Source organism: Xenopus laevis, chromosome 3L (assembly GCF_017654675.1).
Source record: "Xenopus laevis strain J_2021 chromosome 3L, Xenopus_laevis_v10.1, whole genome shotgun sequence".
NCBI classification, from domain to species: Eukaryota; Metazoa; Chordata; class Amphibia; order Anura; family Pipidae; genus Xenopus; species Xenopus laevis.
In genome coordinates, this window is record NC_054375.1 from 64,636,711 (window position 1) to 64,663,776 (window position 27,066).

The 27,066-nt window shown below is 37.5% G+C and overlaps 1 protein-coding gene across 2 annotated transcripts in view; it reads left to right on the forward strand.

Annotated features, from left to right (window-relative positions):
- Positions 1-27,066, forward strand: part of wif1.L (WNT inhibitory factor 1 L homeolog) — a 33,944-nt gene that overhangs the window by 1,108 nt on the left and 5,770 nt on the right. Inside the window, exons 1-7 of one of the 2 annotated variants that reach the window (XM_018252417.2) lie at positions 9,605-10,558; positions 10,713-10,852; positions 20,223-20,331; positions 21,652-21,792; positions 22,929-23,024; positions 24,822-24,917; positions 25,766-25,861. In XM_018252417.2, the coding sequence (XP_018107906.1) occupies positions 10,426-10,558; positions 10,713-10,852; positions 20,223-20,331; positions 21,652-21,792; positions 22,929-23,024; positions 24,822-24,917; positions 25,766-25,861 (811 nt within the window). In that variant the 5' untranslated portion in view covers positions 9,605-10,425. Of the gene's footprint in view, positions 1-9,604; positions 10,559-10,712; positions 10,853-20,222; positions 20,332-21,651; positions 21,793-22,928; positions 23,025-24,821; positions 24,918-25,765; positions 25,862-27,066 lie in introns of those variants that run through there. The other variant, XM_018252418.2, reaches the window with a different exon arrangement.

Genomic DNA, 27,066 nt, shown 5'->3' on the forward strand with positions numbered 1-27,066 from the left:
GCACAAAATTGGGTGGGTTTTTGAAAGTCCAAACCTGTGGCAACTTCCAAAAGTAGCCCAAATCCGTACGTTGGCGAGTTTGGACTTTTATAACCCGCCACTACATTTTAAAAACAGCCCAATTTGGCTGTAAACCCACCAACCTGGCAACCCTGAATGCTAGACACGACCCCATGCAGAGGAAGGGAGGTGGGAGCCCCCCACCCTGAAAACGTTATGTATGCCACGTGCTGTTTGCACACTATAATTTATAATAAAATATTTGAATATAAAGGGTCTACTTTCTAGGGATGCACCAAATCCAGGATTCGGTTCGGTATTCGTCCAGGATTCAGCCTTTTTCAGCAGGATTCGGAATTGGCCGAATCCTTCTGCCCGGCCAAACCGATTCCGAATCATATACAAATTGGGGGTGGGGAGGGAAATCTCGTGACTTTTTGTCACAAAACATGGAAGTAAAAAAGTTTTCCCCTTCCTACCCGTAATTTGCATATGCAAATTAGAATTTGGTTCAGTATTCGGACAAATCTTTTGCAAAGGATTCGGGGGTTCGGCCGAATCCAAAATAGTGGATTCGGTGCATCCCTACTACTTTCCCATTGAGATATTAGTGTGCTCTCCTCTAGTCCATGTAAATATATCCCCACCTGGTCAGTTGGTGAAACAAACCCAGTGGCATTCCTGCCATGCAGCAGCTTACCCGAGGTAACAAAAACCCACTGGTACATTTGAGAGCTGAATTTCCATTTTTTTAAATCTAAGTTTGGCTCTTCTAGTACAGAGAGCACAATTTCTCACATATATTGAAACAGGATGCTCCCCAAGAAGGTCTAAAGTGGCACAGGGTATGTTACTTCGCACGTCATTCCAATTCTGGAGAAACATCTTAACCAAATAAAGTAGGAAAGTTACCAGGTGAATAAACATCTGGTTATGTAATAAATTTGGCTAGCACACATCAAGGTGCCATTCTGTGTATTATAATATATCTCGTTTGAACAAGTGAATCTGCCTCCAAGGCAGATTTTAAATGTGTGAAATGCATATTGTGATGTAGCTTAAAACTTGATTTTTATTATAAGACATAGCATTGCCACATAATTGATTCACAACATATCCCTTTCACAAAAATCACATATCAAAAATCACATATCAGATCCATCCCCTGCTGCTGGATGATTTCCTATCAAATCCGCCCTCTAGTGGCACTGTTGAAGTGACATCACACACATGCATGTTGTGCAGTGATGTCACAGCCACTGATGTCACAGGCGGTGCTCACATGTCCGGTGCCTAGGGTAGCAGCGGGCCTGAATATGCTACTGATCAGACCCACTAACGGCTCTATCATAAGAGAAGAAAAACATATAGGGAGATATACTGTATCACTGACATATCCTGCAGTGCATGTGTTGAGATATGAATAAATATAGATATGAATAAATATAGGGTGTAAAAATTATAGTGTGTGTGAGACACAAACTGGCTAAAAGCCAATACCTTAGAAAGCTTGCCTGACCACATCCAGCTATGCTTTTTACAATTACATTTACAAATAACTTCAAAACCAAATAAATATTGCAATCCATGTATTTTGAATTACATTACATGGCTTTGAATTACATTTTTTTTTATCAGGCAAAAGTTTTTGCCTGGAGATGCCCTTTAAGGACTTTACTTTGCTACGTTTGGTGAACTATAACTTCTGAATCCTGAGAGTGAAAAAAAGTCTGATTTTGTTTTACAAACCACAGATGGCTCTGCCCTTTTTATAGACTGAGAACATAAAATATTTGTTTTTCCCTGCATGTATTTTGTAACTTCCTATAAGCATGTTTTATGTTCTGTTTAATTTTCCTGTAATCTTGTGTTTTGTCTTGTGCTGTTTTTTTCCAATATGGTAAGGGTTTACCCCTGGAAGATCATGCCAGACTAATCTAGTACAATTCTTCAACTGTCTGATCTGTTGATATTTTATATTATCTAGATATTAGCCAGGTTTTAATTCTTTTCTAGCGTACAATAGGTTAAATCACGAATGACTGAACTCAAAAGTTAATGGGATTGATGCATTTTGGCTAGAAGATACACATTGTTATAATCAATAGTGTAAGCTTAAAGGAGAAGTGTGAAAACAAGAAAGTGTGAGTGCATTATACGCTCTTAAATATAGAAGGAAAGTGCTTAAACAAGTAGTGTTTTGGTTTGATTTATTGAAAATGTCTGCAAAAAACCCTACTAGTCCCATCCATCTTTTCCACTTCCTGCTGCCTCCTTTCCCAGGCTGTGCAGGGGAACTGATAGCACTTGTGTGACCTCAAGCCTGTGATTGGCTGTCCCCTTCCTACTGTGCTTCTGGCAGGGACCGTTAGGACGTACCCAATCCTCATTTGAAACACAGAGAGCAACTTTTGTAGATTTATAGGCAGCTCCAATAAAATAAATTTTTTTTTACAAAAAAATATAAATGTTTAGCCCAAAGTTAAACCAGTACTATCTATTATTAAGTTTTGTCTACAAAATTGGGGAGGGCGAGATTAATTATCCTGTATGTCTCCATTAAAAAGGAGGAACTTAAGTGGTGTCACTTAAAGGGGACCTGTTACCAACACATAAAAAGTTGTATAATAAAAGTCATTTGCAATTGAAACACATTTTTTTTATTAAAACAACTCTACCTGTTATAAATGTATTCGTAAATCTGAACTGTAAATCAAACATTGACTGCCCCTTCCTTCTCACAGCCCATAATTATGCAATCTAAGTCCAGGACAAACTTGATAGTAGGGATGACATCATTGGGTCAGAAATCGGGGAAACCAAGCTTGAATAAAATAAATCTTTAATGATCCTGTTAGGGCCACTAAACTCCACTGTGCTATCCCTGCACTGTCCTTGCAGCTGCGAGCCGGCTCGTCTTATACTTGATGCAACTGTAAACCATCTGATATCATCTCTCCATAGAAGGGATGACATCATTGGGTCAGAAATCGGGGAAACCAAGCTTGAATAAAATAAATCTTTAATGATCCATGTTAAAATACAGAAGTATAAGCGGGCAGAGGAACTAGCTAGTTAGCTAGTTCTCCTGCCCGCTTGTACTTCTGTAATCTAAGCATGACCATAAATTCCCTCATTCTGGCATATTCACAAGATATATATATATATAAGTAAAGTTTATTTTGTTCAACTAACATGATAGAAAATGATTTGGAATTATATTATAGGCTGACAGGTCCCCTTTAGCTATATTTGTAAGTGATATTTCAAGTATTGCCAAAAGTAAAAAAGTAACATAGTTATATAGTTAAATCGGGTTGAAAAAAGACAAAGTCCATCAAGTTCAACCCCTCCAAATGAAAACCCAGCATCCATACACACACCCCTCCATACTTTTACATAAATTACATATACCCATATCTATACTAACTATAGAGTTTAGTATCACAATAGCCTTTGATATTCTGTCTGTTAAAAAAATCATCCAAGCCATTCTTAAAGGCATTAACTGAATCAGCCATCACAACATCACCCGGCAGTGCATTCCACAACGTCACTGTCCTGACTGTGAAGAACCACCTACGTTGCTTCAAATTAAATTTCTTTTCTTCTAGTCTAAAGGGATGGCCTGTGGTACAGTGATCCACTTTATGGGAAAAAAGGTCCCCTGCTATTTATAATGTCCTCTAATGTACTTGTACGATGTCCCCTCGCAAGTGCCTTTTTTCGAGAGAAAACAACCCCAACCTTGACAGTCTACCCTCATAATTTAAGTCTTTCATCCCTCTAACCAGGTTAGTTGCACGTCTCTGCACTCTCTCTCCAGCTCATTTATATCACTCTTAAGGACTGGAGTCCAAAACTGCACTGCATACTCCAGATGAAGCCTCACCAGGGACCTATAAAGAGAAATAATTATGTTTTCATCCCTTGAGTTAATGCCCTTTTTTATGCAAGACAGAACTTTATTTGCTTTAATAGCCACAGAATGATACTGCCCAGAATTAGACAACTTGTTTTCTACAAACTAGGTCCTTCTCATTTAAGGAAACTCCCAACACACTGCTATTTAGTGTATAAGTTGCTTTTATATTATTTTTGCCAAAGTGCATAACCTTGCAATTATCAACATTGAACCTCATTTTCCAGTTTGCTGCCCAGTTTTCCAACTTAGACAAATCACTCTGCAAAGTGGCAACATCCTGCATGGAACCTATAGTTCTGCACAATTTAGTATCATCTGCAAAAACAGAAACAGTACTTTCAATGCCCACCTCTACGTGTGTCTTTTTGCAGATGATGTACAGTACAACACTGTTGATACTCCAGGAGGTTTAAAGGAGAGGGAAAGGCACTATTTACTTGGGGTTGCCAAAAGTTAGGCAACCCCAAGTGATAGTATATAATTACCTGATACCCCAGGCCGGTGCTTCTATCAGGAGAAAACTACACTGGCCCAGGTTTATTCCAGCGAGCACCACGGATCAATCGGCTTCCTTTTCTCTCTGTGCGTGGGTGTGCATGTGCAGTAGAGTGAAAAGCCAAACTTTACCGAAGATGTCGGCTATTTCTTTCTACTGCACATGTGTCTGCCCCAGGAAAATTGAAGAAAGAAGAAGAAGAAGGAAGCTGATCGCTCCGTGGTGCTCATTGGAAGAACCCCCGGACTGGTTCATCCATACATGCTCTTTTGCAACTTTCAGTGCCAATGCTCTCAGCAAGCCTGCACTGATAAATTGTGTGCAATTGCATGAGTGTACACAAAGGAACCCTGGTATTACCAGCAACCTGGACCAGGCTGTTCTTGCGGGGTACCCTTAGCAACTTGTGTCCATAGTTCAAACTAACGACAAGTGGATTTGAACCTAATACTTTAATGAATGCAGGTTTCTGGGAGCAATGCAGTAAAAAAGAAAAAAAAAAGTTCACAACTTGAATGAGGTTTGCCAAAATGGACAATAATTTGCATACACATTGCATGCAAGTTGGGGGCAGATGCTATTACATGGGGGGTCTGGAGGAAAATTCTGTATTGTACTGCATTACTCAATTATGTTTTCTCTCATTTTTTTAAAAGGAACTGTTCAGTTTAAAAATAAAACTGGGTAAATAAGTGTTTACATTTCACAGCAAGGTGGACACATAAGTGATTTGGCCATTGATTTGGCATCTCTTCTCAGTTATAAGCACTGCTGTCTTTCAGCTTTGCTGTGAGTTTTATTCTGAGCAAGGCACAATATGCAAGCAATTTGCATATTCCCCATGTAAGCTTGTTTTTATCCAGCCACTCCTGTTTTTCCCACAGTCCAAATACACAAAGGCAGGTAAACTACACCCTGATAAAAATTAACCTAATGCATGTTTTTATGAATAGGGCAGAAAAATGAAACTTTAAACTCTTGCTCCTGCTCTTAGAGGTTACCAGGTATTTAAACCAACAAACTTGCAGAGAAAACCCACAAGTGTAGAAATGCTAATTGGATAGAACATAGGCTTCTTTATCTAAGGAAAACTCCCAACCACTTTCCAGATAATCGTTTGGTAACACCAGAAGTGTTACCAAATTTTGTATAATATATAGTGAATAAAGTACCCCCTCTTGTAAATTATAATGATATTATAAGTTACAGAGGAGTTTCATGACCATTTAAAACACGAGGCCGAAGGTCATGGAACTCCGAGGTAACTTCTAATATCCTCATATTTTGCAACGGGGTACTTTACTTAAATTAAACTTTACTTAAATTTCAGTGAGTCATGTGACTGAAATGACATCAGAACCCACCGTTTATAACTCATGACATCAGAACTCACCGTTTATAAGGATATAATTTACAAGATATTCATGGCTTTTGTGTATTATTTTAGAAATATGTCCTCATTTTTGGTGTATAGAAAGCTATTAGAGACATCTGACACCAGTTTTATTTAGTTTTCTTTTATTTTGTAATGGATTATATTCTGCATAGTGTATCTGGTATCTGCTTTATAATTGTGGGACCACCACAAAAAAAAACTATTTGTATAGTTTGTATTACAGCTCTGAAGCAAGCAAACATTTATAACAATTCATAATAACAGCATATTAGTTGGCTAAAAGTGCCTGTGACTGACTACCACAACTTCCCATTTAGGTTCTCTTTGAAGGTCAGAGTGTTAGCGACCGTAACTCTATATGCACATTCTATGCAATTCCTGTATAGTCAATCAAGTACAGGTATGGGATCCGTTATCCAAAAATCCATTATCCAGAAAGCTCAGAATTAAAGAAAGGCTGCCTCCCATAGACTCCATTACAATCAAGTAATCCAAATCTGTAAAACTGAATACCTTTTTGTCTGTAATAATAAAAGAGTGCTTTGTATTTGATCCAAACAAAGTTATAATTCATCCTTATTGGAAGCAGAATAAGGTTATTGAGTTAAAGTATGAATACCCAAATTACGGAAAGGTCTGTTATCCGGAAAACCCCATGTCCCAGAATTCTGGATAACAGGTCCCTTACCTGTACTGAAATACGAGTGTATTGGGCAACAATCTTACAGCTATGTAAATCTGCATTATGCTGCGAATTACCAGATCACCCAGCTCAGGTCTTACTTTCCGGGGACATAGAGAATACAGATAATATTACAGACCAGGCCTTGGAAAGGCATCTACTAAATGCAGCCAAACTCCAAATACCACTTTGGTGGAAATCTATTACCCCTCCTTCTTCTACAAGGCTGGCTGTCTAAAGTTGATGAGTTGGTGAGATTTGAGAAACTCTCTGCCTATACTGCCCGGCAAAGAAAAATTTCAGGGATACTTGGTTAAGGTGGTTTCTATTTAGAGAAACAGATGAATACAAGCTTATTGTAGGTTCGTACAATTGTTCTTGTGATGTATAACGGTGTTATGTGAGCACATAGGAAAATACGATGTAATATGTATACTCAACACTTGGATTCTTTGCTGTGTAATGATGGCATGCAACTCTTCCCCTCCCTTTCCCCCTTTATTGGAAAGTTGCATAACAAATACATTTTCAATACGGTATGTACAATGGGTTATGGGTGGAGGAGCACTTTAATAGCTCTTTAAATATCTTTATGTATGGCAGCTTCCAATTTTAAAACAAATGAAACAATTAAAAAAAATATGGATCTCTTTGTCAGATAACACAGATTGAATTATTCAGATTGTGACATCCCAGAATCAGCACTAGATTTGTATACTCTGCACTGCTCTAGGCACTCCTGCCCTTGCCTGCCTACTCTCTCTGCTTTTCCTCCTTAACTACACTGCTCCATACTGTTCATGCAGAGAGCACTTCTGCCCAGAGAATGGCTACACACTGCACTCCCCACTAGATAACAATTCCTGCACAAGGTGCAGAGTTCTGCCTTGGTGCATGGCTGGATGCCAGCCTTGTCCTCATGGCCAATGTGCCTACCCCTCCTGCCCTTCATGCATAGAGCAATGCAATTCTTTTAGGCAGGAAGGCAGGGTACAAAGTGCAAAAAAATACATGGACCAGGGCAGTACTAAGATTTTGAGGGGCCTAGCTAAGGCAAGCTATCTATGGTGGTTCCCCATATTAATAGAGGAATCTATATAAACAGGCAATTCTTTAATCAGCAAAGGGCCACCCACTGTTGTTCTGAAGAACAGGGCCCAACTGCCCTATTTGCCACCAGGAAAGATCTGATAAAGAGGGATTACTATACAGCAAACTATTTTATTTTATTTTTTAAATCATGTTTAAATGCAATAAAATTGTATTGTAAGCAGGTGTCCACCAGGTGGCAACAGCGCCTTGTTATTCAAGAACTGCATGCTTCTCCATCTCCTGTTTCCAGACTCACATTTATTATCTTTTTTTATTGCTATGCATTATTCTTCTAAGCCTCTACAGTGGTGTAAATAGTAACCATGAACATTATAAAGAGATTTTGTGGCTTTTAATCCAATTCAAGGGAGTGCTGGTCTTTACCAAACATATGCATTTTTAACTGTGCATCTAAACAGATTGTTTGGAGATATATATATACGGTAAAGTAACCAAAGAAATGTGTTAAAAGGATTCTCTTTTATTTTTTCCATAGTGGAAGATGTAAGCTTCAAGGTAGATGTCTTCTCTGTTTAAAGGATTTGGCTGTCTAGCCCTGGAAGCTATATTGTTCTTGAAAGAACAGTCAAGCTAGTCAATTCCAGTAGTACAGTGGTCTAACTGATTGATGTGTAGAAAGTGCCGGTATCACTTATGTGACTTCAATTTGAGTCTGTGTCATTCAAAGGGCTTGAATTCAAAAATGCCTGCTAATATCCTTATGGAAACAATACATTCTTAATGGGGCTGTTCACCTTTAAATCATCTATTAGTATGATGTAAAGAGTGATATTCTGAGACAATTTGCAGTTGATTTTCATTTTTTTTATTCATGAAGTTTTTTTAGCTTTTTTATTCAACATCTGTCCAATATGCAATTCAAGCAATCTGGTTCCAAATAGCCCAAGCAACCATGGTTTGATATGAATAAAAATTAGACACCTGAAAAGATTGATGGAGCAACAGGTGAGCACTCTACTCCTGTGTGTAGTTGGTATAAATTGGAGACTGGAATATGATTCGGAGAGGGTCTGAATAGAAAGATGAGTAATAAAAAATAGCAATGACAATACTTTTGTAGCCTTACAGAGCATTTGTTTTTAGATAGGGTCAACTGGAAAGATTTCGAAGAAGATGGGCAGTTGAAAAGTTGCATACAATTAGCCTTTCTATAATATACTAAATGTTTACTTATAGGTGTACCACCTCTTACAATCTGTTGGTGCCAGGATGCAGGTACTGTTGGTCTGGGGCAATTAAACCTTTTAAGGACCTCTGGTCGTTCAGTCTTGCCCTAAACAAATACTGAGCCAATACTGCTGAACCTCAGACTTAATTTAGCACTTAGCACTTCTCCAGTGACTGATCAGAGTTCTCTGTGGTATTTGCGCACTATCATGGTTACGAAAAGAAAGAACACTCTCCACAAAGTCACTAATTGAACATGGCTTGTGGCTGTCCACAAAGTCACTAATTGAACATGGCTTGTGGCTGTAAAAAAGCTCTACTTCAAACATACTTAGAGCTGCCTGCTCTGTCTAGGAATTTGTCCTTGTCTTTCTGGATTTAATTATCTTCCTTGCATACCCATTAAAAACAAGCAGGGGTCCAAATGAATGAACTACGTACAAACAGCTATGTTTCTGCAGAATGTTGATATCACCCATAGGTGGCAAATGCAACTCCATAATTCTAAAAAAAAAAAAAAAAATGCACACTCAAATTACAAACACAAAGTGGTATCACATAAGAAGGTTTCTTTATTCAAAGGCAATACACAATATATCAACCAAAGCAGTAGTTTGCCACAAACACATATATAATTAAAATTTTATGTATATATATATATATATATATATATATATATATATATATATATATATATACAATTCAATCCTGTTATATTGATTGGATACATACCACTAGGGTTGCCACCTGGCCAGTAAAAATTATGATTGATCCCAATGTTATTAATAGGGAAAAAAGATAAATATATAGGAAGGCTGGTATATTTTTCCAGAAAAGGTGGCAACACTACATACCGCCCAAATGTATATTCTAGGCAAAAAAGAAACAAGAATCAGATACACTTGCCAAAAATTAGAATAACCCCAACATTTCGGCATAATAGCCTCGTCAGTTCCCTTAACAAAGGCTATTATTATTTTTTATATTGTGTATTGCCTTTATATAAAGAAACCTTCTTTTGTGATACCAATTTGTAATTTATTTGAGTGTGCAAGCCCAGTATATACGGAAATAGTGCTAATTTTGTTATTATGTGGGGGGTACTTTTTGGCTGTTTGCACCTCAGTTTTTCAGCTTTATTGGTGCGCCTTTCATTGATTTGTATTTTTGCCCTGCGTCAATAGGCACACTCTGTGTAATTCGCAAGAGGATGACTAGTGCCTCAGATATTGCCAACTTCCCTGGTTTTAACCAAGCAACAAATGAAAATAATGGTAATGAAATAATGCACAAATTGGCAGGAGGTGCTGTATGTTGATGCAGCTGATGCGACTTGCAGTTGCATAGGTCCAGTTCTGGTATGGAATCCATCTATATATGGAACAAGACTAATCTCACAGCCGTACTGAGCTCTAGCAGCCTCTTGTGGCCTAACCCTGCGCCGCTGCTCATTTATTTGGATCCAGGCACCTCCCCTGACTCACACACCCACCCTTCCTTTACTACTTCATTGATTCCAAACATCCAAAAGCCAGCCCCCTGAGTCAGTTCAGAGAAGCAAGACTGCTCAGCTACACACAGGGGAAAGTAAATAGTGCCTGAAAGAGCCCAAGGCAGAGGGAGATAAAGTGAAGTTGCTGCTCACAATGCCTCTAACAGGCTACTTTGCAGCTCAGCTATGCAGCATCTTTCTGTTTGTTCTTGCACATGCAGAGGCCGGGCAGCAGGAGGACACTTTGTACATGTGGATTGATGCTCACCAAGCCAGAGTATTAATAGGTACTTGTATGTGTATATATATTATTCTTACTTTCTCAACAGTCATACTTTATGTTGTCAATCACAGAGAGAGATTGAGAGTGCAGATTTCTTCATCTGTATTACGCACAGAATCCATTGCAATTCCTGATATATTCTTTATTTGTCTTAACAGGCTTTGAGGAGGATATTCTGGTTGTTTCAGAGGGGAAAATGGCACCGTTTACTCATGATTTTAGAAAAGCCCAACAGCGAATGCCAGCCATACCTGTCAACATCCACACCATGAATTTTACCTGGCAAGCAACAGGGCAGGTAAGACAGAAGAGTATGCTTGTTTACAACACTTAATACCCATGTACTACATGTATGTTATTGCAAAACAGGATCGCTTATGACTTATATTCCACAGTAAAGTTAAGGCTGCCACTTGTCACTGACTCCATAAACTGTAGGTTTCATTATTTTCAGTGTAGTGAGCCTCATGGTCTACAATAGTTTCACTACTGGATACAATAAATACTTACAACAAGTAGCAGCTGCAAATATCAGTATGTGACAGGCTTTTACTGCTCATGTTGTTAATTATTGTTGAGTTGTGATCACATAAAAATGTCTACCAGATTCACAATCTGTTTATCTCTCTGTAGACTGTGGGGCTGGCCTCCCCTAAGAGGTGCCAGAGCAGTGGCTGGGGGTGCTATATTCTATATACTGCACTTATTGCACCAGCCTAAAGTTTCAGCTTCTCTATAGTAGCAATGATCCAGGACTTCAAACTTGTCACAGGGGGTCTGCGACGCTCAGTTGGCTCTGAGCAGCTGTTGAGACGCTAAGCTTAAGGGGTTGTCACAAATTATCAAGCAGAAAATGAGGTTCGTCTGTAATATAAACTGATGCTAAAGGGATGATTATTAAATTCTGGTGCAAGTTGCACTCGTTTCTGTGCTGCCATGTAGTAATTATCTGTATTAATTACTAATCAGCCTTATATTGTGACATTTATATTCTATGTGTACAGTATATTGTGAGTGGGTCCCTAATCTCAGTAAGTGACAGCAGCACAGAGCATGTGCATTGAATCAGCATAAAAGATGTGGAGCTACTGGGGCATCTTTGGAGGCACAGATCTTCCCTGCTAAAGGGCTGTGGGTGCCTGGGGCTGGTACAGAAGCCAAAAACATTTCTAGCCTACTTCTTTGGTTAAGCTTTCGTTCTCCTTTAAGGGTGACAACTTGGAAAGATATCTAGATACTTTTATCTATCTGTCTATCTATCTATCTATCTATCTATCTATCTATCTATCTATCTATCTATCTATCTATCATCTATCTATCTGATATATCTGTATCTATTGGCATATCTACAGTATCTATCTATCTATCTATCTATCTATCTATCTATCTATCTATCTATCTATCTATCTATCTATCCATCCATCCATCCATCCATCCATCCATCCATCCATCCATCCATCCATCCATCCATCCATCCATCTATCTATCTATCTATCTATCTATCATCTATCTATCTGATATATCTGTATCTATTGGCATATCTATCTATCTATCTATCTATCTATCTATCTATCTATCTATCTATCTATCATCTATCTATCTATCTATCTATCTATCTATCTATCTATCTATCTATCTATCTATCTATCTATCTATCATCTATCTATCATCTATCTATCTGATATATCTGTATCTATTGGCATATCTATCTTTCTATCTATCATCTATCTATCTATCTGATATATCTGATATATCTGTATCTATCATATATTTGTCTATCATCTATCTATTTTTCTGCATCTATATATCTATCTGTATCTATCCTGTACCTGTTTATCTATCTATCTACATCTGTTTATTGACCTGTATATTAGTGTATCAGTCTCTACTTACTTTGTATGCACGCCAAATGCTCACTGATGGAATGACAAATGAATCTGATTAAATATGAATTTCCCTTGACATTTCATATTTCAAATGTTGAAACCTAACTCTGGCTCGTAAAACTGCTGTTAAATGTTTATATGTTATTGTAGCCCAATACCTCCCATAATAGAACATTCTAAGTGTAGAAATAAGATTAAGTCTGCTATTTAATATAAAAGAAATCAAATGCAAAGGGAAGAGGGATGGCTATACAGTGGTTTATATTACCTAGACATCACTTCAGGAAGCATTTGTTCTGCTTGTACACTGAGGCTAAACACCTGGTTCGGTTTGAATATTATTACAAATGTTCTTTCATGATGGATGAATGGAATCGCACACTAGTACAAAGAGAAATACAATCCATTCAGTGGAAACACTTTCCAGACTTGTATTTGCTCTGGTTTAATATCTCTGGAAAATCCTGCCACTCAGTCAAGGAATATTTTTAATTTTTAAAAATTATTAAAGGAAACAAACATTTTGGCCTATTTTATGTTTCATCAGATGGCTGATAGCAAGAGTAATACCTGTGTGTTTCTTTTTCTCCTTTTTTATTATGAGCCCTAAGATGTATTTCGTCTGGTTTTACCAGGTTACAAATAGAGATGATCAATTCAAACTAGTTTTGATTTAGTTTAAATAATGAGATGTTATATGTTGGAAAGCATTCTACAAGTTTACCCCTTGATACAGAGCAGATTCACGCCTTGATGTGGACTCAGACCACTGTCTTAACATGATCATATCCTGTACACCAAGCAACTGGTATAAGTCACGATGTCAGTGGCGGTGGCCTGTATTGAATCAAGCTGCACATTGAATTCTTATTTAAATAACCATTAAACCTAAAATGCATCTTTCTCTTATTATTTAAACCACTGGTATCATATATATTGAAACATTTTTTTAAGTTATATGAGATAAGGGTGTGATTGTAGGTGTCTCTTTTCTTTTGTTTGTATAATAGACTTCCTGTCTGACATATCAGAGAAACCCAATACTGAGCCTTTCTATACTTTGCAAAGGCTTCTTTTTAATACTTTCATTGTCTGCATGACAGCCTTACCACCAATTTTCATGTGCCTACAGTTGCAAAGCAGTTTTAGAGGCACCCTGAATGTATAACTCTGCATTTAGATGGCATATCTTGCGGTCTCTAAGGGTATGGGTACTTTAATGTAATCATTTTGTGAATGATACAAGATGCCATAATGCATTTAATTATCTAGTATTTTAGTGGTTGTTTAAGGTGAATATTCAAAGCAGTAAGGACAGACAGTGAAAAGCATCTCTAAGCAGCTGCTCTACCCAGCTGCTCAGCACCCCACAGGCTTTCAGTATGTCACACGTAGTAACGTACAGGGGAAAAACAAAAATGTATATTTAACCTTTCTAGTAAGTTCATTTAAATCAAAACATTCATCAACTACATTGAGGTGTGAATGCAGCTTACCATTGCAGCATTACCTTTGGGTTCTGTTATGTGGTTAAGCCACAAGGCTTGGAAGGAATACTGGGGTCTATTATATAAAGACTGTGCTGTAAAAACCACCAACAATCTGTGACACTCCACTAACTACAGCTACACCTATGCATTTATCTCTATAGCCTCAGCATGCACAGATTTTTACCTTCATACTAAATGCAAAGAGAATATGGTGAATTGTGAACTGCAATTTCCACCACTGCCAGCTATGAATGCCGGGAGTTAAAAGTAACAACAGCTCACTGGCGTCCCTAATTTTTCAAGGTTACAAAGATATAAAAGAAGATTCAGTTAAATGACTAATTAACGAGTAATTACAGTTTTTAATGAGCATTTCTCTAATTGCATTAGGCATGTAATCTAGATCCTTTCCTATTAGAACTGCAATTATCATGGAAGCCAAGATAACTGTCTTTTTCCAGACTTGCTCTCCGGGGAATTTTATTAATACCTTCACTATGGTGTATGTCACCAAACAGAGGAAATACCTTGTTTTCTGACCTTTAAAGCTCCATTTCCAGCACGGAATGTGAAAATGTTTACATTTTGTGGGCATGACATTTCTCCAGAATTTTTTTTCCCTTCCTCTTCTTTCCAAAGGGGGGCTCGCATATCAAAAGTGCGGCTTCCAGTCTTTAATATTGCGATCCTGTTCATCTGTGGTATTTTGCATCGTGGTGTTGTAGACATGCCACCAGGGATCAAAGCATAATGTTGCTGAGATCCCACTTCATTTGCTAGAACAAGCATGTGCCTGCCATCTGTTGTATCTGATAGAAAACAGCGCTAAACGTCTGAAACTTTGGCCAAAAAAGGCTTTAATGCTCAGAGAAGAGGAGATGCAAGGCACCTTGTAAGCTACATCTGGTTTCTATAGAAGTTTACATAGTATAAATGTAACATACACAACCTTTGTTCTCCCAACTGGTTTATATACTATCCTGTATGTCACACAAGCACAGAGATTATGTGCCGGGATAAACTATCAATAAGCAAGTTGTTTTGTGTTATTTTAAAATCTCTTTGTGCACGTGCAAGGTAGGACATTTTGAAAAGATATGTGCTTTATATATGTGCTTTCTGTCTCTCCTTCCATTTATTTATATTTAGGCATAGAAATCATAGAGCCTCACCTCTATGACACTGTTTGTTATATAAATGCGTATGTATGCATTTTCACTCAGAAATTGGTGCCATGCCTGCACCCAGGCCTACATAGTGCTTCTGAGTGCCGACACAGGAGAGTGTGGAAACAAGTGGAGGGAATGTTTCTCGGCCTGTACTTATATGCAGCCTGTGAAACAGTCCAATGGGACAGTAGCTGTAGGCTTTGGAGCTCTAGTTTCATCTTAATCCCTTTTCTGTCCCTGCTTGCTGCTTGCATTTTCTTTAACTATGCAAACACATAATTGGGTGGCGTTGCCTTTTACTAAGGGTCGAAGTGAATTTTCTAATTCAAAAACGTTTTGGGTACTTCGACCATGGAATAGGCCAAAATTCTATTCGAATTGAAAAACATTGAATATTTGATCATTCGAAAATCAAAGTACTTTCTCTTTAAAAAAGTTCGACTTCGACACTTCGCCACCTTAAACCTGCCGAATTGCTATGTTAGCCTATGGGGACCTCCTAGAACCTATAGCCAGTATTTGGCTAAGTTTTTAGAAGTCAAAGTATTTTTTTAAAAAACGTTCGAACCGTACGATTTAATCAATCGATCGAACGATTTTTACTTTGATCGAAAACAACCATTTTCGATCGAAAAAATACTTCGACTATGGAAGCATCAAATTCGATGGTTGAATTTCGAAGTTTTAGTCAGTATAGACAGTATAGTCTGAATAAGTAGCCACCTATACAAATATATTGATTCTTTTCCTTTAAGTACAGCTTCTGTGTGTAACTTTTACCTTATCATGCTGGGCTGTGTTTTTGTAATTTTTGTTATTAAGAATCTTGGATTAAGTTATATTTTTGGTCCATGCAGGCATAAATACTGTTTAATGAATTCCTGCCTGTACAGTCTGCAGGGTTAATGCATTGAAACTGAATTTGCAGATAAACACAACACAATTTTTCACACATTTCAACAAAGAAAATCATTTTACTTGTAATATGTCCTATAGATTATGTTTATGGATGGTGACATGTATAGACGTCAAAAAGAAGGCCCGGAGAACAGGTATATAACAGGTATATAAGAAGGTGAACTGGAACAGGCAACAAAAAGCTGGAGGAAATCACAAAATATACTGTATATTCATGTTATTCCTGTTGTTTAGTTAATAAATTAGAGTCAGAAAAATGATATAGCCATATTTTACTTGCATATGAGGAATATATTTTACTTTGCATCCTTAAAGCCACATCCCACCAATGGGTCTCCAAATGGAGAGACTTGTCTTAGTAAAACCTGATCTGTGCTTGACACTTGTCAGTAATTGCTGTCACTAGCCCCCAATAGCGTTATAGTACTTTTGCACATGCAATGCACACAGCAAAAGCATTTTGACAGAAAAGGGTTAATGAAACATAAACAGTCCATAAAGGTTTAATTACAAAAGCATTTTAATTTCTCTGCCTTTTAACTCATGTGCGTTATAGATTTGACTTTCATTAGAAAAGAATCAGGCATTTGGTCTTTAGAGTGCCCAGGGTGTTTTATCCGAGACATCAAAGCCACCGTGTAAGTCTTAAGAACAAAGGCTTAATAGCTTGAAGCCTGTCCAAAATGATTCTGTAGCAGTTAGCCTTGTGTCTTACCTTTCATGGCTGAAAATGTTTTGTTTTTTTTACAAACCGAGAACTCGTTCTCAGCAAATCATCTCAGGGACTATCACTGAGTAATGAAGGAAGAAAAATTGTTTTAAGTTGCATATTTCAAGTTAAGTCATTTCCAGTGAACATGTTACCACTTAAGCATATTTTCTAAATGTTCTAGAGGATTAGTTATAGTGCCTTGGCCACATTCCTCTGTCTTCCAGCTAATGTTAAATTGTGTGGACAATGGCATATTATATGAAATGACATAGTAATATCATTTGACTGATTTTTCCAGAAACTGATTTCCCAGGATAGAATATGAGAAACCATAACAAGATATACATTTTGTGCTAGGAAATGGATATGTAGAAAAATAATAAAAAGGGAAAAATGGAAAAAATTACATCAAGAATAGAAAACATATAGAACCCTCCAGAGTTTTGGAACTACAGTTTCTACATTCACCATAAGCCTTCAGCTGTTGTCAGAATGCTGGAAGTAGTTGTTGCTTAACATCAGCATTCTGGGAGCTATAGTTGCTTAACATCAGCATTCTGGGACCTGTAGTTGCTTAATATCTGGAGGTTGCCTATATATTCAGTTAAACATTCTCTCGTCAAATTATAACATAAGGAAAAGGTGATTTACATTTTTTGATGTGGATGTGTTTTTTACTTGCCTTTCATAGCTATACAGGTAAGTCATCGATTATATGTAATGTTTGGGACCTTGCGCTTTGCAGATAGTAAAGTGTAAATCACTGTGTGGTGCCAATTTGTAAGGTACTCTTCCTCTAGTAATTATTATTACTAACCTTGAACCCCATGATGGTGTTCCAAATCCTCTTAGACTCTGGCCCATGTATAGTCTATGAGTGTTGCACTGCCATCAGGGGAAACCAAGAGAACTGCAAAGCAGGAAGTAGTGTTCTGTTCTATTATGTTACACATCCAGTCACTCCAGCCTTTATACATTACATTTTTGGCTAACTAACTATATAAGTAACATGTTTTATTTTGCACAGCCTATGGGGCAAATTCACTAAGATTCGAAGTTGCGCCAGGCGCAACTTCGCCGCACTTCGCCAGGCGTAGTTTCGCCAGCGCTCCGCAAATTCACTAAAATCCGAAGTTGCGCTCAGGGGTAGCGTAAGTTTGCGAAGTTGCGCTAGCGTTGATTCACTATGTAAAGCGAAGTTACGCTAGCGAAGGCTAATACGGCGCCAAATTCAAATTTCAATGGAGGAATACGTATCAGCAATACAAATGCCAAGAAAACCTTCAAATCAGCAAATAAAAATTTTATTTTGCCCTACACATGTGCCAACTGTCTAGGTAAGTTGCCATGAGTCAGGAAATGTAGGGGGGAAGGAGGGGAGCCCCAAAATTTTTTTCGATCTTTTTCAGCCTATCACCCATAATGTAGAAAACACGCCAGCATTTTTTGGGACTTAGAAAAATTTTTGACTTTTTTTGAAACAATCCCTATCTACACTGCGCAAGTTAGTGAATTTGCGTAGTTACGTCGCTAGCGAAAATTCACCTGGCATAAGGGTGCGAAGTAACACTAGCGAAACGACGCCAGCGTTCGTTAGTGAATTTGCGCAGTAACGAAAATGCCAAACGCTAGCGAATTAACGCTAGCGTTCGGCGCTTCGGTGCTTAGTGAATTTGCCCCTATGTATTTACCCAGTTTTTATTTTTACACTGAATAATTCCTTTAAGGAAAGCCTTTATGGCTTAAAGGGATATATCACGTAGGAAATATATATATATAATCTACAGACCAGCTAATTCCCTATGGGCCAGACTGTAAATTATATCCTTATAAACGGCGCGTTCTTACGTCAGAACGCGCTGATTATAAGACAGAGACAGCACCTGCACTGCTGCTCCCTCCCTGCTGCTTTCCTTTCACTCGTCTCCCCTCCCATCTTACTTTCAGACACAGGAGCTATCTTTCTTCACATGGCTCAATTGTGTCTCTCTGCCTCACAGCTATCTGCACGTCAATCTCCCTGCCCCTTCGTCTCCAATTTCGCTCCGCCCTCCCCATGATGCGTCTCTTGTCTCGCAGGATCTCACTCCAGTCTCTCTCCCCCTCCCACCATGGCAAGTTTGCTCGCTGAAAATCTCTCTTCCTCTCATGCTTTGCTGCCCCTCCCAAGCTCCGTGTCTACTCTTGTCACTCTCTCACTCCTTATGGTGCCTTTCCCCAAACTCCGTAGCAGCTGATGACGTCACCAATGGCAGGCATAAGAACAAGAAGCTGAACAAAACTGGAAGCAATAAAAATAAAGGTACAAATAGAACTATAGGGAAACTCAAGAAACAAAATTAAATAATGTGAACACACACAGGGAACAAACACAAGTTTAGCAGACACAAAAGTAAACACAACACAGTGTAGCATTTTGAAGAACATACATGAAAGTGAGACATTTCACACAAAAAATCCTGTAGATTATAATGCATAATATACCCCCTACCTAAATTTATAAAGATATCAGAAGTCACCTCGGAGTTATGTGACCTGTATAAAAGCACTCGGCCTGCGGCCTCGTGCTTTTATATGGTCACATAACTCCTCGGTGACTTATAATATCTTTATAAATTACAGTAGGGGGTACATTATCCACTATATATATATCTGTATAATGAAAATTAGGTATTATAAGTGATCCTCAGCTATTAGAAAAGGTAATGGGTAACTATAGCCATATGGTTTTGTGTATTTACTTTCTCTCCCACTTTTCTTACGTAAAAAAATATTAGAATGCTGTATTGTGATGTAGGAGAATAAAAGGGGTTCAAATCAATGACAGAGAATTTTCCTGGTTCTACTGGACCCCTGCCAAAATTAAAATAAAAGTATGGTTATTCATTATGTATATCATTCTGTAAAAGGTTCCATAGATTTCTAGGTTTTCAAGGAGGACATATTAAAAAAATACCCCTTTGGCTCCCTTGTGGGCTCAAACCCTTTCATATTAGATGTATTTTACTGCATCCATGAATCTGGCATACATTATTTTGGACAATGTTAAAAGCAGCAAATGACACTGGCTCATTTATAAACACTAGGCAAATCAAATCTTTGTTTTTGGACAACCTGCAGCTGTCTGAAAAAAGGTAATCACTGATCAGTTGTTATGGGTTACTGCACATGTGCAAATTTGCCCATTGTTTATAAATGACAGGTGTATCAAGTGATAAAACTTTTCTCCAGATCATGGTAGTCTGGCAGATGCTAAATTGAAAGAATATTGTAATATATCATGACAGTTTGGCCACAGGAAGACACTGTTCTTTGAAAATCAAAGAATGAGTTTTCATTTGTTTAGGTTAACTGGTATGGGAACGCTCAATGCCAGATATGAGATAAATAAAGTTTAAGTATCATTGAATCATCAATTTCTAGTTTTATCATTAATATTATGATCTTATTTTCACTGTTGTCTTTCACAGTATATTTGCAAATTGTGTTTCAGGCAGAATACTTTTATGAGTTTTTATCACTGCGATCGATAGATAAAGGAATCATGGCTGATCCAACTGTGAATGTACCATTACTGGGAACAGTGCCGCACAAAGCTACAGGTGGGTTCCTTTCAATTTACTTTGGTGCATTGGTTTAGGATGTCACAGTCTAAGAAAAACATAAAGAAATATAGGAGAGGTGTAGCAGAGGCCCATAAACAAAGGCAGGGCTGAAACAGCCTAGTATCAAAAGCAAGGAAGAAGGCCTAGGTAAAATAATGGTGGACAATGAAGACAAGATTGGGACAGGTTGAGGCCAGTAAATATCAAGGACAGAAGATCTATGAAATTTACTCAGGGCAGGCTGATGGCATTCAATGACTGTGAACTTTGAACACTGAATATAATGTATTCAAACGTGAGTACACATATTTTGGGAGATTCACAAAATAAACTTGAAATTATTGGTGCACATACCAATGATTAATGTAACAAAGTAAGTTAAAGAATAAGCAGCAACCTGGTGCAAACTGCCCCCACTATATTTTATTGAAGCCAGTCAGTAAAGATTCTGAATACACATATTTTGGGGCCTTTTTGTCAATGTACCTTTTAAAATCACTATCACCTAGTGAAACAAGGACAACACAGCACCAAGAACATCAGTGTGTGCCAGGTCATTTGGTATATATGGTATGCCCTTGAATAATGTTGATCCCACTTAATGCCCTGTCAAATGAATTTCTTATTTATTATACAACACTGAGAATGAGGGCAAAGAATATTATACTAGGCTAATTATCTTTATTATTACTTATGTTTACACATTAGTTGTAAATCATTTTTACCCTACTAAACTTGTATAATTTGTTAGCATCTAACAACAGACTGAAACATTTTGGTAGAGTCCCACATTATTTGACACATTAACAGTGTCATAAATGGAAGTTATTGGGCTCCACAGCAGTTTAAGGGTACTTTTAATGTTTAGAAATAATATTTTTTTTACTTCTTGTGTCCCCCCAGTACTTCAAGGGTTTCTTCTATGGTTATAAATTTGTATATTGCATATTTAATTGCATTTCAATGCATTATTGTCCTCTGTGAAACCAGATATCTTGCAACACTTGTGTTTCCATCTAGAATGATATTCATGTTTCCTTTAAGATCCAACAGTACAGCCCAGGATTACTATGCACCCTACCTTGACAGTAATTACAATACAATCTTCTATACTAGTCAGGCGTTACTTCTAATTTCTTGTTGAACTTCAGACAGTACCACCTGAGACCAGGTGCTCATCTTTCCTGTTGTACATTGTACTTTTAGTGAAAATAAAGCACATTTTAGACATCTAACTGATTTTGCCCCTTTTTTGTTTTATGAATTGAATGGTATCCAGTGACTTCTTTAAAATGCATTTTTTATGTTGTGTTGTAGTTGTTCAGGTTGGGTTTCCTTGCCTTGGAAATCAGGATGGTGTTGCTGCTTTTGAGGTTAATGTAATTGTTATGAACTCGGAAGGCAATGTAATTCTTCAGACGCCGCAGAATGCCATCTTTTTCAAGACATGCCAGCAAGGTAATCAAGATATATACATGTTCTATGTTATTTCTGCAAAATGTAAATAGGGATCATATATAGTCATTATCCTTTATTGTTTCCCTAGTCTAGTATGAGTATACTATATACTAGTATGAGTATGAGTATACTCTCTAGTATAAAAAATGACAATACATCAAAAACATTTCATACTAAGCTAATCAAATAACCCAAATAACCAAAGTCCTGTCTGGAATGAAAATAGAGGATGAAGTAGCAGGCAAAAGAATTGTGAGTTGGAGTTAGGTTGAGGATAGAGAGTCAGGGAGGGAGGATGAGTGCAGTGATGTTTTATGTGAAGTTATGAGGCAATGGCTTCTGTAGAGTAAAAGGGAGGGAATCAAATGTATGGGTACACACATGGAGACTGGAGAGAGTCTATATAAGTGAGAGAAGAAGATGTATATGAATGTGTGAGATTGGGTACAGAACAAGTGATGTGCATGTGAGGATTTGTTACATTTAAACCAGGCTTTAAAGGAATGTTGGAACGAAAGCCAAGCTACTATAAAACAATAGTGTTCTTTGTAGCTGGTCACATTTTAATATGATTTAACATGATTCTACCACCTTCATATGACCGCTAGGTATACAGGTGCCCCATTCTTGTTACCTATGCAAAATGCTTTAACTTTGTCAAGCATATGGTAGCAAACCCTATTTAACACCTCGAAAAACGATGTTGTGTTTTCATTTTAGTAGCATCTAGTCACTAGTACGTTAAGTAAAGTAAGTTTGCTGTGAACTTTTTCCCAGTGCTTTAAAGGGCCCTTTTAAAAAAAAAAATTGGGAGTAGAAATCTTACATCTATATAGTACTTTTTTAAATTTAAATATGATGGGTATCACACACTGCAGAATTCTGTGCTCACCAATACCACATAATTACTGATGCAAGACTGTAAATTGCTTCTGTAAATTGCTCGCAAAGTATCAGCTGAACCTGATAGGTCTTTAAAAAACAGGTGCTGAGGACTGACTTTTGTGTCGTTGGGTACTGGCACACGTGGAGATTGGTTGCCTAAATCTCCTCTACTGCAGATGACTAATGGTTTTGATTTTATAATGAAATAAAAGATAATCTATTTTTACACTTATTTTTTACCCTTTCTTAAGCAAAATGTCCTGGAGGATGCAGAAATGGAGGTTTCTGCAATGATAGGCATGTCTGTGAATGTCCTGATGGATTTTATGGCCCACATTGTGAAAAAGGTAAGGCCTTAGATCACTCAAACCTTGCAAATTAAACTTGGAAATCTAACCAAAACTCTTCAGGTAACAACAAACTGGACAACCCTGTTGTCTGAGGCAGCAGATCTTTTCCAGGCCCTAGTGCCTAGAATGTGGTCTTTCCACGCAGGCTCTGAACCCCTTCTATATTTTCTACATCCTCCAGTTTTCCTGCAGTTTCTCCTAGCTGTGCTCTCATACTCTAGTACAGACAAACATCCCCACGCCATATATATATATATGCACACTATATATAACATTGGGTGATTACCCACTATATAATTGCCCTATATGCAAGGCTACTAATGTCAGAATATTATGAAGCTATCCCCAATGCCTGCCATGCCCCTGGTGGGAAGGCACAACTACCTCTACCTGCCTTGCAGATAAAAGCCCCACAGATTACACATGTAGAACTGACTGATTGTGATTGACAAAAAGCTCTTATGAGTTGGCCTGAAACATCAGCATTCTGTGGTTTGAAAATGCTTTTAGAAAAAAGTGCAGATGTACCCTTCTGTTTTATATTTTTTGTTTTTGTCAACAAAAGAGCTGAACGGAGTAACAATGTGCTGGCCCAAAGCAATCTCTTTTTATAACATTGCCAGTGTCTGGAAAAAAATACAGCTTGTGTGCTTGCATGTGGCATGTCAAATCTAAGCTTACAATGAATATTGCCTCAGTACAAAACCCTATAAGGAGGGGGAAACACCCTGTAATTTAGCTGTAATCTCCATGTAATACCTTCTCTAAATTATAGGAAGCATAGCATTCCTGGCGCTCTGTTTTTTTGATGAACTGACAACAAACTGGATTTGATTAAAAGATGGCCATAATATTACAGCAGCATGGCACCATTTAACGTTTAAAATAGTGGCACAGGCTTGAAGGATTCAGTTACCCGCACAAGAATGTACAATCTTACTGCAAATGAAAACACTAACAAAGGCAGTTAATGAACTAAAAAAGAACAGGACTAAACTGGATTAAAGATAATAACATAATGGATACCAGCATCAGTCAGCACACTATTCCTTGATGTACCTTCAAATAATCTCTGTTAGAAATAAATTAAGAGTTATATCAAAGTGTTAATGAAAATGCCACATTCTCCCAGAGAATATGCACTCCCAATGTCTGCCTTAGAGGGTTGGCATTTAGCATTTGTAACTTCTACTTTGCTCTGTTGCCTGTCCAAATCCATTAAAGGGATGTCCGTGCCAGTTGCTTGATACTGTTTTTCCTTTTTAATAACAAGGAACATGCCAGATTTTAATACCTAGCAGAATGGGGTATCAAGGGAGGGAAGAAACACAATTGGTTCTATCATGTTGCACAGGGTGTCTCTAGATCAGTGATTCTTGACCTGTTATATCCTGTACCACCATCACCAGAAAGAGAATTGTCTTTACTTTGATTACTGTAGTAGTCTGTTGTGTTTCATTCAAAAACTTGATGGATGTGCTGTTTTTCATCATCCATCATGTGTTACTAAGACACATACAAAGAGGTTTATGAAAAAGCATTTTATAGATACACAGTGGGTGAAATGATGAAATATAGGGGAAAAAAGAATACATTACTATTTGTAAGTCATGTTCCACTCAGGACAATGTACAGAATAAGGTTTGCAACAATTGGCTACATGGGCTAAAGTACACATTTTGACTGGTTGGGCATTTTAGATCTAGAACATTCTTGTTTTTGCCAACATTTTTATGAAACAGAAATATGTAGAAATAAATATGAGTGTATTGCTTTGTTCTCTTTCCATTGTAGCACTCTGCATGCCACGATGTATGAATGGTGGCCTCTGTGTAACTCCTGGATTGTGCATCTGTCCACCTGGCTATTATGGCATCAACTGTGATAAAGGTACTAATGTTAATGGGCATAACCCCACCCCTTATATCATATTTCCTGACAGCTTTTGATCTGCAATAGTTTATTAGAAGCCTTTATATAACACTGACAAGTGCTTTACTGGGAATATATAATGGTATATGTTCTCATAACATAATTAAATGATTGTTGTTAGGATTTGGGTATTATACAAATCAGCCAATTGTGTAATTTATTTATTGATATAAATACAGGTCACATTTCATAGAGCAGCATTCTTTTTAGACAATTTATAATCAGTGTCGGACTGGCCTACCGGGATACCAGGAAAACTCCCGGTGGGCCCAGCTGTCAGTGGGCCCTCTTGCTTCTAACCATTTAGCTTATTTTATGCTATTTTTTTATGGGAAAAAGTGTAATAATGGAAGAATATAGTAAATAGACATAAAAGACTAGGAGAATAAAGAGGTTGAGTGAGGAGAGGAGGAATAATCGTTTGAAAGGTGGGCCTATGGTCTAAGGTTTTCTGGAGGGCCCTTGGCATCCCAGTCCGGCACTGCTTATAATTATAATTTCACACATCATGATCATCATATTGGCACGAACCCTTAATGTTATTGTTGTTACTCTCAGCACTTGTAAAATGCCTTTATCTTAGCCACTCGGGCTCATCAATACAGTCCTGCATATAGACCTATACTAGAAAGTATGTGCCTTCATGGTGTTACTACCTTGCAGTTAGATAAGATGACTTACTTTAAATTCTAATTCTTTACATAAACACAAATCGATAGACTGTAGATGATACAAAGAATAGTCTACTCCTATGTGTATAGTAAATGCTTATTTTATTATTATGCTTTATTTATTCATTTGCATAGTAAACTGCACTACACATTGTCTCAATGGAGGAACCTGCTTCTATCCAGGAAAGTGCATTTGCCCATCAGGATATGAAGGCGAACAGTGTGAAACAAGTGAGTGACTATATTATTTTAGTGCTGGGAACATATTAAAAGTAAGACTATTTGGCTTCATCATAGAATAAAAATCTTTTATAACAATGTATGTCATGATCATGTCCATGTTAGTAGGGTTAGCAGCTATACCACCGTCTGTTCAGAGTGCTTTCCGAAGGACTGGAACAGAGAGGTCATGGATAGATTAGTCCATAAGATTACACCACTTCATTGAAACACGCTTTCACTCTGTGTCTAGGAAACTTACATAACCTGTAAATATAGAACACTGTACCTCTGTTATACAATATGAGGGTATTTGAAGTCACTGAAGCATGACTATAAGGTTGCAAGTTTTTATATACAGGTCATGGAAATCCTTGAATGTTCTGAAAAGCTTGTGCTTTACAATAGGGTACATTATTTCAAATGGTACATCACTGAGCAACCATTATAACGGATTAAATCATTAGGCAAAATTTCAATCAACGTGTATTTCTGCAAATATACCCAGTGATGATTCCTACTGCGTACATTAATGCATAATCTTTACAATATAGGGTGTTTCTTGGTATATATAAATGAATGTCCCAAAACTATTTGCTAAATGCTAAATTTGCATAAATTGTTAAATGTAATTCTTCAACTCCAGCTCTGTTCTTATTTATAGCTATTTAGAAATGCACCACCTAATCGAAGTTTCCATGATCCATGTCAAAAAGTTTTAGCCAGCTATAAACCTACATGCTGATTTGCTAATATTTTAAAATAAGCACAGATTTGGTAAGACTGGTTGAAGGTTAGTTTTCAGCTGGAAGTGAGTAACTATGAGACCATTTAGGATGTTTATGGCTAATGCTTCCAATCTTCATTACTGCTGGCTACCTCTCTGTCCTGAAGTAGATAGATATGATTGTTTCAAGAGAAACCTGAAAAAAAGAAAAAGAAAAATGAAAAAAAAAAACCAAGAATCATGGTTTGAAAATCAAATCCTGTAACAAAGGAGCATAGGATGCTTGTATGCGAGAACACTGTGGGCTGTGGTAGGTCATGTCATTCCTTCAAATTATAAACAATGCATTTCACTATGTCTTACACATGGCCCATTGAGCTACATCAAAGAAATGAAAATAAACGCACTGAAGAGACACCTGTTTTTAACTAGATACCCTCTGTTATTTGGGGGATGTAGAAGAGTGTGTTTATTTTAACTTATTTATTTA